Source organism: Hemiscyllium ocellatum, chromosome 11, assembly GCF_020745735.1.
Source record: "Hemiscyllium ocellatum isolate sHemOce1 chromosome 11, sHemOce1.pat.X.cur, whole genome shotgun sequence".
Lineage (NCBI taxonomy): Eukaryota > Metazoa > Chordata > Chondrichthyes > Orectolobiformes > Hemiscylliidae > Hemiscyllium > Hemiscyllium ocellatum.
The window spans coordinates 38417744-38436097 of record NC_083411.1 but is presented as its reverse complement, the minus strand read 5'-3'; the positions used below and the strand labels follow the sequence as shown (position 1 = coordinate 38436097).

At 39.5% G+C, this 18354-nt stretch overlaps 1 protein-coding gene across 1 annotated transcript in view; it reads right to left on the bottom strand.

The window, feature by feature from the left end:
• Positions 1 to 387: 387 nt before the first annotated feature.
• cul4b (cullin 4B) overlaps positions 388 to 18354 on the bottom strand; it is an 86152-nt gene continuing 68185 nt past the window's right edge. Inside the window, exons 14-20 of the mRNA XM_060832525.1 lie at positions 18254 to 18339; positions 16158 to 16265; positions 14681 to 14794; positions 11787 to 11892; positions 7239 to 7411; positions 4187 to 4339; positions 388 to 1716 (exon numbers count right to left, since the gene is read on the bottom strand). Coding sequence (XP_060688508.1) covers positions 1621 to 1716; positions 4187 to 4339; positions 7239 to 7411; positions 11787 to 11892; positions 14681 to 14794; positions 16158 to 16265; positions 18254 to 18339 — 836 coding nt within the window. The 3' untranslated portion in view covers positions 388 to 1620. The remainder of the gene's footprint in view (positions 1717 to 4186; positions 4340 to 7238; positions 7412 to 11786; positions 11893 to 14680; positions 14795 to 16157; positions 16266 to 18253; positions 18340 to 18354) is intronic.

Genomic DNA, 18354 nt, shown 5'->3' with positions numbered 1-18354 from the left:
TTTATCAACTGCAAGAATGGTGAGACCGCTTAAGCCAAGGCTGATTAAGCTACTGATTTTGTTCTACAGTCAGCATTAATACCATCTGAGGTAGTCTGATGCATCATGTAACCCTCTGGGACATCATCCAGACGGATGGTATTGACAGACTACACAAACAAAAGGAGCATCACAACCAAACCAAATCCTATTCCCATCCAACACATACATTTCCCACCAAAAATTTAAATAAGAACTCCTGGCTTTTTCTTCTCCAGTTCCAAAGTCTAAAGCTTTAGGGTAAAAAGTCAGTGTAAATATATGGACAAAAAAGGAACAAACTCCCCCTAATCCCTGGAAACAGGGGAAGAGAAAGGGAGATTAATTATAAAGCTTATTACACAGGGACTAGTTATTCAATATTTATTGAACACAGAAACCTTGAATATGGACCGCTTCCACTTTATGAAGGGACAAATATGTACATATATAACAAATTCATTTGGAAAGACACAGTAGTCTTTGTGCACCTCTGTTGCCAGCTTGTAATTACAAAGGGTTCCTATTGTGCGCTAATTGTTTTAAGTTTCACATTCTTAAAAGAACAGAGCAGCCTGGCTGACACGTTAACAAGTTCTTCTCACTTTTAAATCTTGCTCCCCCGAACTGAAATGGTTTAATAATGCAGTAAGTAATCAAAAGTTTATACACGTGAGCTGACAATGAAGTTTGAAATAAAAATACAATTTGTATTTTCCTCAGGATCTACGTCCTGATGAAACTGCTGCCAGTCTCCAAATGTCATTGCATTCTCAGTGGTTAACTATTACTGCTGTGATAAATGGTAAATACAACATGGCAAATGCTTCAAAATTTTCCAGCAGGGTCAAAATACAAAACAGACATCACTGCATTACACACAATATTTTATTACCCACGTTCCACTTTTGGCACCTCCTTTAGTTGTCAAAAAACGCTGGCAAAAAAAAAACAGAACAAAATCCACATTTGTAAAATAAAACATGTATAGATAATGTTCTTAACTAAGGATTGATACCATTTACTCCTTGAAATTCTAAAATCAATGTTAAAATAAAACTTCCAGAAGTGGTGAGCGATTAGTCTTCTCTCAATGCAGAGTTTCAAGTGTGAACAACATAGGTGGATGTCTATTGATGTCAAGAAGTTTGAAGACTCGTGCTTTTACAAGAAAATGAGAAAATAAAACAAGCTCTTCCTCCAAAAGAAATAACATGGAAGCAACTCAAAATGATTCAACAATGACGTGGCTAATCAAGATAAAACTGATGAGGTGCAGTTTCGCATTGCATCTGTTCTTCACAATTACCAAAAGTTAATTTGAAAAGTTGGGGAAGGAGTTGTATTTGCTTTTGGTGTCCACTGCTACCTCAAATATGTGGAAGTCCAACAGCATTAGCAGAGATTCACGAAGTACTCTCCGGATGGCCACGTTTTCCTTCAGAGAAGTTCTCTCCCAGTTATTTCAGTAATGCCATTTTTCATATATTTCTAGGCAATACGAACTAAAAAAACTCATTCACTGGGATCAACACTGTAGCGTTAAGCCATTGACCATCCGAGATTAGAAGTGCTTTATGAAGCTTTTCTTCATCTGAAGTTCTATGCCACGTAGTTGTATTGGTTGGTATTTTCTTTGTCTCTTTCCATGTAGTCCCTGTCAATTAATGACTCTATTCTTTTCTTTAGATCAGCAGGCTGAAAGAAAGGAAATTAAATAATTATTTACATGGTAGAAAATAATCGGGTTTGATTCCAGTCTCTGGTAACTGCCTGTGTGGAGTTTGCACATTCTCCCAGTGTCTGCGTGGGTTTCCTTCAAGTGCTCAGGTTTCATCCCACAGTTTAAAGATGTGCAGGTCAGGTGAATTGGCCATGCTAAGTTGTCCAGTATTAGATGCATTATCAGAGGGAAATGGGTCTGGGTGGGTTATACTTCGGAGAGTCGGTATGGACTTGTTGGGCTGAAGGGCCTGTTTCCACACTGCAGGGAATCTAGTCTAATTGGATATCCAACGTGCACATCAACAACTCACCAAGGCCCCATCAGTGCTTCTGAAACCTTTTTCTCCTGCAGCAGATGCAGGAGAATGCCATCACCTGCCAACGCTCCTCAAAGCCACACACCATCCAAATGTGAAACTATATTGCCATTCCTTCATTGTCTAGGGATCACAGTGCGTGAACTGCCTTCTCAACAGCACTTTGGCTGTACCTGCATTAGATATACTTTCTGCAGTGATAATCAGATGTAGGTTACCAATGCTGGCTTTGCCAGAAAATCCCACACAAAGGAAGTGTGATTGAAACATAGTAAGTAATTAACTACTTCTGGAGAGACAGACATGTTGCTGAAGCTTTGGCTTGCACACATCAGGACAAATGCAACAATGATGAATTTCAAACAATGAAAATACCCAGTATTACATGTGCTGACTGTTTGCCAAGTTGATTCTGATTGGCCTAGAATTGCCATGTCAAAAAATATCCTAAATTTACAAGCAAAAAAGTGATATCTCTGCATTTGTCCAGCAAAGTAAAATATGCAAAGCTTTGGCAACACATCAGCTTTAAGCAATATTCAAGTTATGCTCTTCCAAGTAGAGCTGTAATTTCTGATTTGTTTTGAAACATTGGGTTTTCAACTGGAAAGACTTGACAGTTTAACAGACAAGCAAGTATGCAACTCTCTCAAACAACTACATGTAGGCCCATTCAGGATTGTGCATGATATGCCAGTTTTGGATTCAGTGTCCAGTTCACCTCAGATTGGCCTGAAAGGGTACCTCAAAAGTTTGAGCAACAGGCAAAGGTAACTATTTCATGCTCCTATCATAAAGCTACAACACAAGTGATATTCACTACTAACAGGATACCGCCATCAAGCTAAAAAGACATCCTGTCCATCATTCAAGTGAGTATTTTGGTATATGAATTTCAGTACCAGTGTGATGTTAGATATGTAGGTTATACGTCCCAAAGGCATGACAGATAGTATCAAACAGCATATTCCCTTCAGCTGTGCACACCAAGCAAGGTACTGACCATATGAAATCAGCTTGCAAAACTCAAAATGACTCAGCATTAAACGTGATGCCACAAATAGAGAACATCTGGTAAATAATCTTTGGTGTATGAAGAATCAGTTGACAGTTTAGGATTATCAGCTGGGCTTGGAGGAGGTGCACTTGTATATATTGAAAGCTATATGTTACTGCAAATTACTTTGTTCTCTGCAGACAGAATATGCAAATACACCAGTAGTCTCGATTCATCAACACAGGCAATAACCATTGTCTGGCTCATTTCTCAGAGCAATGACTTCGATCAGAATTCTATCTGCATGGTTTACAATGTGAACAAAACTGGGCAGTTAACTGTCGATCATAATGAATGCATGATGTGGAGGTGTTGGTGTTGGACTGGGGTGGACAAGGTCAAAAATCACATGACACCAGGTTATAGTCTAACAGGTTGGGCGGCACGGTGGCACAGTGGTTAGCACTGCTGCCTCACAGCACCAGAGACCTGGGTTCAATTCCCGACTCAGGCGACTGACTGGGTGGAATTTGCACGTTCTCCCCGTGTCTGCGTGGGTTTCCTCCGGGTGCTCCGGTTTCCTCCCACAGTCCAAAGATGTGCGGGTCAGGTGAATTGGCCAGGCTAAATTGCCTGTAGTGTTAGGTAAGGGGTAAATGTAGGGGTATGGGTGGGTTGCGCTTCGGCGGGTCGGTGTGGACTTGTTGGGCCGAAGGGCCCGTTTCCACACTGTAAGTAATCTAAAAAAAAAGAAAAAAAGGTTTATTTGAAATCATAAGCTTTCGAAGCAACACTCCTTTTTTATCTGACAAAGGAACGTTGCTCTGAAAGCCTGCGACTTCAGATAAACCTGTTGGACTATAACCTGTTGTCATGTGATTTTTTGACGTTATGAATGCAATAATATTTTTGCATTTCCTGGAAATTGTCCCGATGAGTGCAAGTCCAAAAGCTTGCACAAAATTTGTATTTTATCAGTAATACCTTAGTATTTCTTCAAGATAGGACTACACTTGTACGATTGCTGCGTCTGTGTGGAGTTATAACAAAATGATTCCCTTTAAATTGCATGTTATTCCATCTCTCACATACTGTCTTTGCTGACCGAGATAAGTACAGTAACCCATACCTTGACTGGAAATTTCAGCTGATTATACACTTCAGATACAAGAAGATTGTGGCTCAAAGTCTTTCTCATTTTCATGATTCGGACAATAGCAGCATCTATTTGATACTGTCTGTCCTGGAACACTCTTTCAGTAGTGCTGGCCTGTTCTTCAACCTATCAAAAATGACAAATGTTACACTGGTGATAATTCAACTGGAATGAAAGAATGTTAATAATACTAACCTCAAATTTAATTATTTAAATACAACTGAATCAAGTTGAAATAGCATAGCATTTTAAAACATGTTAAATGACTAACCTAAACAATAGCACTTCACATCCACATACAGCCATTCACAGTAAAGCACAGAGCTGACATAGGAAGTCTTGACAGATGAAGGAATGTGTGGTTAGATGAAAGAGAGAATATGTTTTGGTTCAGCCTCAGATACCAGTCAGTAACAAAGATAGAAAACAATGAATTAAATATTGGAAACACTAAAGCCAATGATTCCATTCAATTAAATGTTCAATAAGTGAACATGCTCCTCCAATTTAGACTGGATCATAAAATGGGTTAAGTGCTTGTACTTCAAATTGCAAGTATTAATCTCAGCCACAGGTTGTTAACTGATTTTTTGAAAACATTCATTCTTGGAAGTAGAGCGTCATTGACTTTGCTAGCATTTATAGCCCATCACTAGTTGTCTTGGAAAATGTGCTTGTGAGCTGCTGTCTTGAATTGCTGCAGTTCATGTGGTATAGGTACACCCACAATCCTATTCAGGAGTTTTGGCGTTTTTACACAGCAATACACTTTCAAGTCAGGATGGAATGGTATGTCACTTGGAGAGAACATACCACTGGTCATAGCCCAGACATCTGCCATCTCATCCTCCTCTGTAGAGAAGTCATGAGGTGAAAGGTGCTGTCAAAGGAATCTAGATTGAATTACTGCAGTTCATCTTGTACAGGTGACACAACAATGGTCATGATGCATATTCAATGGAAATGGGAGTGAATGTTGAAGGTGGGGAATGGAGTGGCAATCAACCAGGCCATTTTGTCCTGAATAGCATCAGACTGCATTTAGACACTGACAGATTCAATATCTGAAGAGTTATACATGGAGCTGAACATTGTGTGGAGGTTACTGATGCTTTATGTTTGAAATTGCTCGGATGACTTCAATATTTGAATGATTGTGAGAAATGGACTTCAAGTTTTGTAGAAACATCTGGAATAGTTTCTTTGAAAGAGGTAACTGATAATTCATTGCAGACATTAGAAATTTGCTTTCCAAACAAGGCATCTTACAAATCTCATGACTGTATGCTTTGCTGTAAATCCCTCCCAGGGCTGTTTTGAACAGAAACTAGCTTGGAGAGATAATTATCGGTTTCAGTTAGAGGGATACCTGCTAAGAACAAGCTGAGTTGGAGAAAAACTTGCTAAAGAAAAACTGCTCAGTTGAGTTTTGTCATTTATGAAAAAGAAAATTATTTTGTAAGAGTAACTAAAGTAACACCTCAAGATTATATTTCTTGAGCAAGTTATGCCTGCAAGTATCAGAAACAATTGTATAGGATTGATAACCTGATTACACATGCCTGAACATAGCTGGAATAAACTCTGGAGCATCCTGCACTTCATCCTTTTGCATTTAAGAGTAACCCACCGGCCAGATTTTATTTGTTCAGATAGCTAATCTCTGCTGAAAAAAAATGAGTAGAATATGTGGTGCTGGAAGAGCACAGCAGGTCAGGTAGCATCGAGGAGCAAGAGAATTGACATTTTGAGCATAAGCTCTTCATCAGGAATGATGCTTGTGGGCCCAGGAGCTGAGAGATAAATGGGGGGGGGGGGGGGGGGGGAACCTAAGGGGAAACGTCAATAATGATGCTTGTGGGCAGGGGGAGGATAGCTGAGAAGTAAATTGGAGGGAGGTGGGGTTAGGGGGAATTTCTACACCCCACTGAGGACAAACGTTTAGTCCTCAGCAAAGGCCTCACCTTCATCCCTCTATGCTCCTAGATAAATGAGTTCGATACGCGTCGCAACCTTGAACATTTCCTTCATTGCCTCCGCCCCCGGCCCACTTTTTCAATCAAAACTCCTGCCCATCCTTCTCTCGCCTCCATCGCACCCCATCCTGGCCTGTTACCTGCCCTCAATCTCAATTTCTAACTGCTGCCGTGACACTGACTGCCTCAACCTGTCCACCCCACCTCAGCCACTCCAACCTCTCACCCTCACAACGTGCAGATCTCCATTCCCTCCGCTCCAACCACAACCCCAACCTCACCATCAAACCCACAGACAAAGGTGGGAGGGTGTGCAATAGTAGTTTGGCGCACCGACCTCCACAATTAACCCCACCTGAAAAAAAAAGTAACTTTTTTCCATTTCCTAAGAAGTGTATGCATGCATACACTGTGGGGATATTTTGAGGAGTAAGCAATTGTATTTCTACATTACTGAATGTAATTGTTAACCATATAGTTCATCTTCATAAAATAGGCTTTGTTTTGATAAGTCCACAATCTGCTTGTTCCAATCAATATTTGGTTGATAAACATTGTTTAAAACTTGACATAAATGAAATATTTAAGTAGTCAGCTTGGAACAGAGATGTTTTTTAAAAATTTTAAGCTGTGACTAGTAGAGTAGTGGGACCAAAACGACAATATGTATGATCGAGGCTGGAGGAATGTAATCAGTGCACTTCTGATGTCATGAGGGAAGGAAGGTCATCTGTGAAGCTGCTGAAAATTTTTGGGCACGGGGAACTATCCTGATAAACTAGGGATTGTTGTGGAGCAGTGGTAGTTGTCCTACCTTTGATCCAGGAGGCCCAGGTTCAAGTCCCACCTGCTCCTATTATTTCCCATTAATAATAAACACCTAATCATCAGGTGCCCACAGCACTCTTAGTTTCCCAAAAAGTATTCCATACTCCAGCAACGCTTACATTGAACAATGCAAAACTTCACAAAACATTACAAGGTGCAACATTCCATGCATTATAACTGACAACACAAATAATCCTTGAAGTATAAGAGGTCTTACATACCGTTTCTTTCATCTGAATCTGATTAATCTTGATCCTGAACAGCTTATGTTTGAAATCATCGTTACAGGTAAATTTGTCATAGTCTTCCACATCTTTGCTTTTTGGAGTTTTGGTCAGTACACGCGCTTTGCCACATGCCAAAGACTGCAATGTCCTTCGCAACTCTCCATCCTCTGGCAGAAGAGATGTTAGTAATTATTAATTTGTTTTAACAAATATTTCAGAGATATTTTATCCCCCTCACCTTCAAAGTGCCAACTCTTACTTGGACACAATATCACAGACACTCTCCAGTATTTTGCCTAAATGGTTATTCTTACACTGAGGTCCAGAGAGCAAATGTAAGCAGGCTTGTCAAAAGGGTTTCATAACCCTAATTCTAATCACATATGATGTTAATGTATGCAGTCTCATGCCATCTTGCAAAATTCATTGGTAACCAGCAAGTAAAAATAAACCTGATTGATCTTCCCAGAATATGAAAGAAAGTATCCCTGGAAATAATGGATATATTGGTGGTATTCTTCCAAACTTGTATACATGCTGGAGCAGTTCATACAGATTGGAGGGTGGCAAATGTAGTCCCGATATTTAAAAAGGGACGGTGAGAAAGCAGAGTATTACAGCCTAACATCAGTAGTGTGAAAATGCTGGAAGCCATAATAAAAGATGTAAAAGAACAATATTTGGAAAGAACTAAACAATCCCTAGTTTCTCAAGGTAGCATAAACAGCACAAGTTTATAAAAAGCAAGTTACCCTTAAATCTACTATCGTTTTTGGAGGATGTATCTCGAAGAACAGATAAAGGAACAACTAATAATGGTGGTATATTTGGATTTTTAATAAGCTTTTGATAATAGCCCCACATAAGCAATGGGCAGAATTAAAGCAAATGAGATGCAAGTAATATATTGGCATGGATCAAGAACTGATGACAGAAAGTGGAAATAAATTGGTCTTTTTTCAAGTGGCAGTGAATAGTGCAATACTGCAAAAATCAGTACTTGGGCCCAATTATTTATTATTTATATAAATGATCTATCATTTATATTAGATGAGGAAACCAAATACAACATTTCCAAGTTTGCCGACAACACAAAACTGGGTAGGATTGAGAGTTGAAAAGTGGATGCAAGAAGGCTTCAAGGTGATTTAGACAAGTCGAGTTAGTAGACAAACACATTACAAAAGAGAAAGTGCTAGAAAAGCTAAAAGGTCTTAAAACTGATAAATCTCCTGGCCCCGATGGGATAGACCCTAGAGTTCTGAGAGAGGTGGCTAAAGAAATAGTGGAGGCATTGGTTGAGATCTTTCAAAGGTCACTGGAGTCAGGGAAAGTCCCGGATGATTGGAAGATCGCTACCGTAACCCCCTTGTTCAAGAAAGGATCGAGGCAAAAGATGGAAAATTATAGGCCAACCTCGGTTGTTGGCAAAATTCTAGAATCCATCATTAAAGACGAGGTTTCTAAATTCTTGAAAGAGCAGAGTCGGATTAGAACAAATCAACACGGATTTAGTAAGGGGAGGTCGTGTCTGACAAACCTGTTGGAATTCTTTGAAGAGGTGACAAGTAGGTTAGACCAGGGAAACCCAGTGGATGTGGTCTATCTAGGCTTCCAAAAGGCCTTTGATATGGTGCCACACGGGAGGCTGTTGAGCAAGGTTAGGGCCCATGTTGTTCAAGGTGAGCTACTGGTATGGTTTGAGGATTGGCTGTCGGACAGAAGGCAGAGAGTTGGGATAAAAGGTTCTTTATCGGAATGGCAGCCGGTGACAAGCGGTGTCCAGCAGGGTTCAGTGTTGGGGCCGCAGTTGTTCACATTATATATTAATGATCTGGATGAAGGGACGGGGGGCATTCTAGCGAAATTTGCCGATGATACGAAGTTAGGTGAACAGCCAGGTAGTATTGAGGAAGTGGGGAGGCTGCAGAAGGATCTACACGGTTTGGGAGAGTGGTCCAGGAAATGGCTGACGGAATTCAACGTGAGCAAATGCGAGGTCTTGCAATTTGGAAAAAAGAATAAAAGCATAGACTACTTTCTAAACGGTGAGAAAATTCATAAAGCCAAAGTACAAAGGGATCTGGGAGTGCTAGTCGAGGATTCTCTAAAGGTAAACATGCAGGTTGAGTCCGTGATTAACAAAGCGAATGCAATGTTGTCACTTATCTCAAGAGGGTTGGAATATAAAAGTACCGTTGTGCTACTGAGACTTTATAAAGCTCTGGTTTGGCCCCATTCGGAGTACTGTGTCCAGTTTTGGTCCCCACACCACAGGAAGGACATACTGGCACTGGAACATGTCCAGCGGAGATTCACACAGATGATCCCTGGAATGGTTGGTCCAACATACGAAGAATGGCTGAGGATCCTGGGATTGTATTCATTGGAGTTTAGAAGATTGAGGTGAGACTTAATAGAAACTTACAAGATAATACATGGCTTGGAAAGGGTTGACACTAGAAAATTGTTTCCATTAGGCGAGGAGACTAGGACCCGTGGAGACAGCCTTAGAATCAGAGGGGGTCAATTCAGAACAGAAATGCGGAGACATTTCTTCAGCCAGAGAGTGGTGGGCCTGTGGAATTCATTGCCGCAGAGTGCAGTGGAGGCCGGGACGCTAAATGTCTTCAAGGCAGAGATTGATAAATTCTTGATGTCACGAGGAATTATGGGGAGAATGCTGGTAAGTGGAGCTGAAATGCCCATCAGCCATGATTGAATGGCAGAGTGGACTCGATGGGCCGAATGGCCTTACTTCCACTCCTATGTCTTGTGGTCTTATAGATATAGTACAACATGACTAAAATGAAGTTATATACGGATGTGGAAAACAGAAAGGCAGAGTATTATTTTAATAGTGATACACTGGGGACCGTTGATGTGCAAAAGGATCTGGGTATTCTTGTACACCAGAAAGGAGACAGGCAGCAAACAATCAAGGCGGCAAATGGCCTTAACCGCAAGAGGATTTGAGTTTCGAAGCCAGATGTCTTACTGCAGTTATACAGGGCCTTGGTGTGACCACATCTGGAGTATTATCATCGTCATAGATTTCATAAATCCCTACAATGTGGAAACAGGCACTTCGGCCTAACAAGTCCACACCGACCCTCCGCAGACTACCTCACCCAAACCCAATTCCCATTAGTTGACATTTACCCCTGACTAAAGCACTTAACCTACACATCCTTGAACACTATGGGCAATTTAGCATGTCGAGTTCACCTAATCTACACATCTTTGGACTGAGAGAGGAAACCAGAGTACCCATGAGGAAACCCACGCAGGCATGGGGAGAATGTGCAAATGCCACACACACAGTTGCCTGAGGCGAGAATCAAACCCAGGTCCCTGGCGCTGTGAGGCAGCAGTGCGAACCACTGAGCCTCATGTTTGCTACTCTCTCTTGTTGACTGCTTCCAGTTAGTTTGTTGTGCAAAAATTGTGAAACATTCAGAATGTCCCCTTACAGATGTTTTGTGAAGTTGTAATCTTCCACCCCAACAAATTATATACTTTCCATAGTGGAAATGCAGTAGAGGTTCACTAGATTGATAGCACAAGTGGTAAAAAGGAGGTAATGGTCTAGACTATGCCGTAGTGATATCATCACTCAGCTATTAATCCAGACACCCAAGTAATGTTCTCAGGGAGGCAATGACCTTGTAGTAATATCACTAGACTATTAATCCAGATGTGGAATCAAGGGTTATGGGGATAAGGCAGGAACAGGATACTGATTGAGGATGATCAGCCATGATCATAATGAATGATGGTGCTGGCTCGAAGGGAAGAATGGTCTACTCCTGCACCTATTGTCTTTTGACTGAACTAATGTTCCAGGGATCTGGGATTGAATCCTGACCTGGGAGACAGTCAAATTTGAATTCAACAAAAGTATGCAATGAAGAATCTAATGATGACCACATTGACCATCCTCAATTGTCTGAGAAACTTATCTGGTTCACTAATATCCATTAGGGAAGGAAACAGTTGACTATATCCTCTCTGGCTTACGTGTGTCTCCAGACTTAGAATGTGCCTGACTCTTAACTGCAATTTTGCAACCAAGGATGGGTGATGAATGCTGGCCTAATCAGCGACATCCACATCCATGAACGTAGAGCTTCTTTTTAAAACATGGTAGAACTGAACTTGCAGAGAGATTGATTCATCTGGGTCTGTGCAGGTTATTGCTGTTGACACAATTAGCTGTCTCAGCTGAGATCATTTAACAAATAATATCAATTCAATATGTCTTTCACTTGAGATAATCACATGCAGTACAGATATATTAGTCCTGCATTGAAGCATTTACGTTTTGTTTCAGTTTAGAGGACAGTTAATAAATTTGAATATAACTGTAAATAAATTTCTGAAACTTGCTTCCCTGATGTTTCTCTTTCAACGTTTCACCCACTGTTCAAAAAGGAATGTCTCAACCAGGTATACATTACTGTTATGTAAAGCAGGACCTCATTTATCAGCAACATTTTATAGTCATCTTAAATTCCCATCCACAAACAAAAGAACACAAACCTATTCCAGTAGCAGTTTTAATTTCTTCCAAACTGAATTCTTCCCCTTCATTAAACATGAGCAGTACCAGAGTTTGGAAAAGCGACACTTGAAGCTCTTTCTTACCCTGTCATAAAAGCAAATACTACTTTATAAAAAGTTTTTTTTAATAAAAATATTCCAACAATTAACCTGAATTAAAAAACTGAATTGTTTTAAGGTAACAGTATGCAATTTGAAATAGAAAACTTGGGAATTTAAGCTGCAATGAGCACCTTAAAATATAAATGAGTCTCATTTACATTGTGAACAATGATAATTTGAAAATGTAAACAATGTAAATAATATTCTTCTCAACCTGTGTTTACAGCTGAATTGCCCCCGCCCCCCCCCCAAACAAAACACACCAATGCAATTCTCTACTTAAAAGACTCAGATTTTCCCCTTCTCATCCTTAAAACAATAAGGAAATACAATACCATGATTTCATGAGACCAGTGCTTCCTGAAATTTTTTTCATCGTAATGTCATTTCAGAACAGTAGAGGGGAAACTATTTTTTTGGGGGGGAGCGCAGAGTGGGGGGCAGGTCTGCAACACCCATTGCCGCCTGGGAGTTTACTTTAGAAAGCTCTGTATTAGACATCAATGCATTGCAAAAGTTGTATTTTTGGCAAGTAAAGAGAAATGAGGAAAATGTTACATAGTCTAAAAACTCCATCCTGCAAAAAATGTGTCTGACAACATTGATTCATTTTGCTATAACAACTTTTCAGGATTGTAGCCAGTGACTACATGTAAGCCCAGGATATGTCAGAAAGTTTCACTGCGTGACCAACCTGTCCTCGCGAACGTGACCACTTTTGCATTTCCAGAACAAGTCACTAGACAGTGGTCAAGAATGAGGACGATGGATTATAATTTATTGTCCAAATTCAGATGAATTGAGGCCAATCTCATCATAGGAGACCAGACCATTGATGAGGTCAGCCTCTGCTGTTTAAACTGGAAAAACATATTGTTTTCCTCAAGAGCCAGGGTAAAAAAACATATTAAAAAGTTATAAAATTTTATCCATTATACATGCTTTGGTGGTCACCAAACTAACAGGAGCCCTGTCCTCTCTCCATGGTCTCTGGATTCTTAATCTGTGTTCAGATTCCCCATCAACATAATGTTTGAGCATTTAGCTCGGATGGCTGGAGATTGCAACTCATGTCAGATTGCAACTCATGTAGTGGAAAAGATGTTTGATAATGCTGTATTTTAACACTAGCAGGGACAAAGGAGAAAACAAATATAAAAGAAATTTGTGGAAACAACCACAAATCTGTCAGATTGTTATTATTGCATATTAAGTACTAACAACTAGAAGCTGCAAATTTAAATATTCTACAAAACGTATTCTTCAAAATGAGGATACAGAATTTAAATCTTAGAAAACCTGTCGTCATGTACTAAATTAACTAAACAAAACTATTTTGCTTTTCACTGACAGTACAATTAAACTGTAAGATTCCTTCCCACTGCACCTGTAGGACAAGTATGCCAGCCATCCTGAAGCACAGTTTTACACTGGAGCATTTGTTCACAAAGAACTGGGTTAGGATTGGATAAATATATTCTATTGAGGACTCCTGGTGAAAACGAACAGAACACCTTTGTTCAATTATCATGAACTGGATTCAAATAGCCAGAGAAAGTTATTGTTTAAATCTTTGCAGATGTGAACGAACTTACTTTTGTGGGACATGTTTCACGTCTTTGAGGCATCAAGTGAATTACTTCTGGAATCAAGCTGCCTATGTTGATAAGACAGTAGCCAGTTTGTACCCAGCAAGGCCTCATACAGCAATGAACTAAACGACCAGTTGAGCTATGTTGGCTGTGCTCAAAAAAGGTTAGATAAACGTCAGCCATGGCACTGGGAGGACACCCTTCTTCCTCAAGTAATGCCTTCTGATCTTTCAAAAACAACTGAAAAGCCAAAGACTCAAGTGAAGGGTCAGCATAAATTAAGTATCTAAATCCGAGAGTGTGGCTTAATTCTGTGTGTACAACTCTAGTTGCCCAGTTATTATCAAGCTGGAGAGGGTTCAGAAGAGAGTTACCAGTGTGATGCTGGATATGGAAGGTTTGAGTTATAAAGCAAGGCTGGATAGGCTGGTTTTTATTTCACTGGGTCATAGGAGGTTGACAGATGATCTGATAGAAGTTTATCAAATAGCGACAGGAATAGACAGAGTTAATGGTATTGTATCTTTCCTCGGCTGGAGGGCACAATTTTAAGGTCAGAGAAGGAAAAAGACATGAGGCAAATATTTTCACACACAGGGTGGTTCAAGTGTGAAATGAGCTTCCTGAGAAAGTATATGTACAATTATAACATTGAAAAGACATTTGAATAAATACATGAACAGGAGAGGTCTGGAGGAACATGGGCCAGAAGCAGGAAGGTGGGCCTAGTTTAGTTTGGGATCATGTTCGGCATGGACTGGTTAGACCAAAGGGTCTGTTCCCATGCTGTAGGATTCTATGAGAATCTCTCATTTTTTTTGAGAAATAAATTTGGTACATTAAAGTGATTTAAACATTATCAAATCCTTACAATGTTACAGTATAATCATAAAGACTCCACAGGTGGACACTGAATTATCTTCTCTTCTGCCTCCCTGCCCCATTCACTGGTTAAAAGAAAATCTTGAACTAAAAAGCATTTCTTCAGTTGTACAAAAGTCATACACCACCAACAAATTAAAGTACACAAGGTAAAGTACACTGAGCACGACACTGAACATTAAACTTCATTTCATTTACCAAACGCTTCTTCCACTTTTAATGATTTGTTTTAACTAGTTCAAAAATAACTTCATTTTTTATTTTCTTTTACAGCAGTCCAATCCTTTAAAAACTCACCTCTTTAAATTCTGCTTTCAATACACAATGACCCAAAGTTGATTGCCACTGCAACTTTCTACCACTGTGCTTACCAAGATAAAATGTCTTGAAAATCTCCTGAAGTTTTACCATCTAAACAAAAAAAGGTAAAATTGTTAAAATCATCCTTTTCAAGCTTGTTGTGTTCTTCTAGCTATGTATCAAGTGGCTTAAAGCTACTTAGTCAGCTTTTGGGAGTATGTGAATGCAGCCCAAGGACTTCACCATGGTCACAAGTGCTCCAGTCAGATGTTTCACCGTGTAAGTATAGGACAAGTAAGCAAATCCACATTTTAACACCAATACAATGCTGTTTTGTATCACTCAAATTAAGTAGTTTTTCATTTCAGTCAATCATTCTTGAATATCCATAAAATGTGTTAAAGGATAAACTAGATTATTCAAATCTAACGGTATCAGATTTGACTTTTAGTTTGCGTGAACCTAGCTTCTCTTAATTATGGATCATTTGAGATGCTGTCAATTCGTCAGAGAGAAATTCTAGCCAGTGTTCTTAAGTGTGCTAATATCTTAGACCTGTTGGAAGGAATGTGCATGCAGACATAGTGGGCGGCACGGTGGCACAGTGGTTAGCACTGCTGCCTCACAGCGCCTGAAGACCCGGGTTCAATTCCCGACTCAGGCGACTGACTGTGTGGAGTTTGCACGTTCTCCCCGTGTCTGCGTGGGTTTCCTCCGGGTGCTCCGGTTTCCTCCCACAGTCCAAAGATGTGCGGGTCAGGTGAATTGGCCATGCTAAATTGCCCGTAGTGTTAGGTAAGGGGTAATGTAGGGGTATGGGTGGGTTTCGCTTCGGTGGGTCAGTGTGGACTTGTTGGGCCGAAGGGCCTGTTTCCACACTGTAAGTCTAGTCTAATCTAAAAACATCAGGTGTGAACAGGCTAAGATTTAGCTCTTCCATCAATGCCAAATGTTTTCCAATTACTTACTAACTCAAAAAAGTCATTTGGACAACGTAATGGATTGTTGTTTCAACTGAGTAGCAATCTCAACTCATTATTACTTGCATCCCCGTTAAAGTTATGTTGAATCTATACTGCTCTGCTTGAAGACAAATCCATCTTTGTTGCAATACTTTAAATGTACAAATTACTGCAAATGTGATCCAACTCGAGCTTTATCCAGTTGCAGCAAAACTCCACCCAACTTCAACCCTTCATGCCTAACATGTCATTAGCTCTTTTTTTGCACCCACCTTGCGCCACCTCCTACCCACCTTGCGCCACCTCCTCCCCGCCCCCCAACCTCCCGGAACTGGAATATTGCAACTTTCACCAGCAAACAGGATTGAAAAGTACTTAACTTGTAAATACAAATATACATTCAACCGGTTAACAGCATCAAAAAAAACTCATGCAAAAGATCATTCCAAGGTCAAAGATTTGATCAGAATTTTATTGCCGACATGAGCTTACACTGATAATATAACACTAACCTCCAGGGGTAAATGAACTTCCATCGGTACATAAGTTGGCCAGTAGCCCATTGTGAGGATATTTACAGTTAACTCAAGGTTGCCGGGTATATTTTGATTCTGCATGTACTGTGAAAAAGTAAGAAGATGTCTTAAAAAGACTGATAAAGTCTAAATATTCAACCAAGTCTTTTGAGATACCTAATGCAAATAACCAAGTTTAGCATCTCTATTCCCATCTCGATTGCATCCATCAACCTTGTGAACGTCTAAGTAGTCTGCATTCTGCCAATTCTGGACTCATATGAATCTCTAACATCTCTTCAATTGTGGTCTTGCCTTCAAAAATCAAGCCTCTAAGCACTGAAAATTCCCTCTTTTCAACTTTTGATCTCTCTTCTTCCTTAGGACACTCATGCCCTTTTGATAGACTGTGTAATTTGATGTCAAGTATGCACTAATTATGGTCCTATGAAATACTGAGGGATTTTTCTGCTGAAAACTCCAAATACATGCAAATTGTAGTTGATCAAGTAGTGAATGTTTCCACCTTTTAAAACAGTGCCATGAGAATTCTGCGAACAAAAGGATCCTTTCAAACTTGGTTGTATCCAAGTAAACAATGCAGGGAAGAGAGGAACATTCACCTTGCCTTTGTACAAACAGCGTGCTGAGAAATCTGGCAGTTTATTCACATGCATAGGTGTACAAAGTTAACTTCAAAGGTATGAGAACTGATCTCATTTTCAAAAATGCAGTTTCTTACTGCCAGATGATGGGGACTAAACTGAATTTTCTTTTCACTTGAGTCCTCCTCACATTGGCTGTACTGATGTTCCAAAAGTGAGGTAACAACACCCTGAATTGTAATGTCAATCAATTGAGAGATTCACAGAAATTATGCAATAGATTTTTTTGTATAATTCTTGGCTCCAGGATGATCCACTTTTTGAAGTCCTGGCATCAGTATATTAATCTAGTGTTAACACTGTCACTTCATCTGGTGGTGATGATTATACTTGTGATTGTACTATAAACAGAATTACAAGATTGCTATTGGAAATAAACACATTTTTCCTTGAAATATATGGTGTCTTAAGAGGATTTATGTTCAGAGGTGGAAACAATGAATGTTAAAATCAATATGGCAGGTGAGTGGAACTTTTCAACTGGAGGATTTCTCCTGAAATACATAAAATATTAAAGGAGCATGGTTAAAAAAGAAAGGCCCAGCATGAAGGCAGTTTTAATTTCTAAGAGACACAAATAAAAAAGTACAGTACCGTTTTGGTAAGCAACAAAACCCCCAATTATATACTGCCTACTAAAACAGAAACTTAATTTGACTTGCTCTGTGTTAGTTATGATTGTAAGGAAGAAAAAAATGGGAGAAGGGATTTCCCTTCCAGTTCTTTGCCAATGATTTTTAAATCTATGATGTCTTTTTATTGATTCACTTGGCAAAGGAATTATCTTTTCCTCTACTTACTTTATTAAAAGTTCTTCAAATTTCTAATACCTGTTCAGTGCTTCCTTAATCTTCCCTGCTGTATGGAGAGCAATTCCCGCTCTGCCAACCTCACCATCTAACTCAAGTCCATTATCACTGGTATCATCCTGTTATCTTTTCCAATGCTTTGGCATCCTTCCTGAAGTGCCGGGCACAGAATTGCCAACCAGAGATTTGCAAGGTGAAATAAAACTGCCCTATTTGCGCATTAGATGTCTCTCTTTACATTGCCAAGTATTCTACAGACCTTTATAACTGCTTATATTGCACCACACAGTGAAGTTAGTGAACAAAACTAAATTTGAAATTAAAAGATTTTTCGTAACATTAAAAATATGCATAAACCTTCATATATATCAGTCATGGAGAGAAAAGAGAAAAGTTGAGTTAAAGTAAAGAGAGAATGCTTAATACTGCATGAAACAGTAGCTGAAGTAACATCACATTTGGGCTTTGAACAAGTTTAAAGAGACTAATTAATAATTTAATGATAGAATCTCCTGCACTAGGCCTTTAAGGCAACAAAATACAATATATTGTTAGCAAAGATAAAAAAAAAGTAAAATTTACATATTTACTGATTGATCCATTTAAAATAACGTGATACCTGTTTAAACTGGATCATAATATCTTTTGAGAGCTCCATGTCTCGAAACATTCCTTCCAGTTTGCTGGTGAACGCAGCTCCACATTCTTGAAAACAAAACC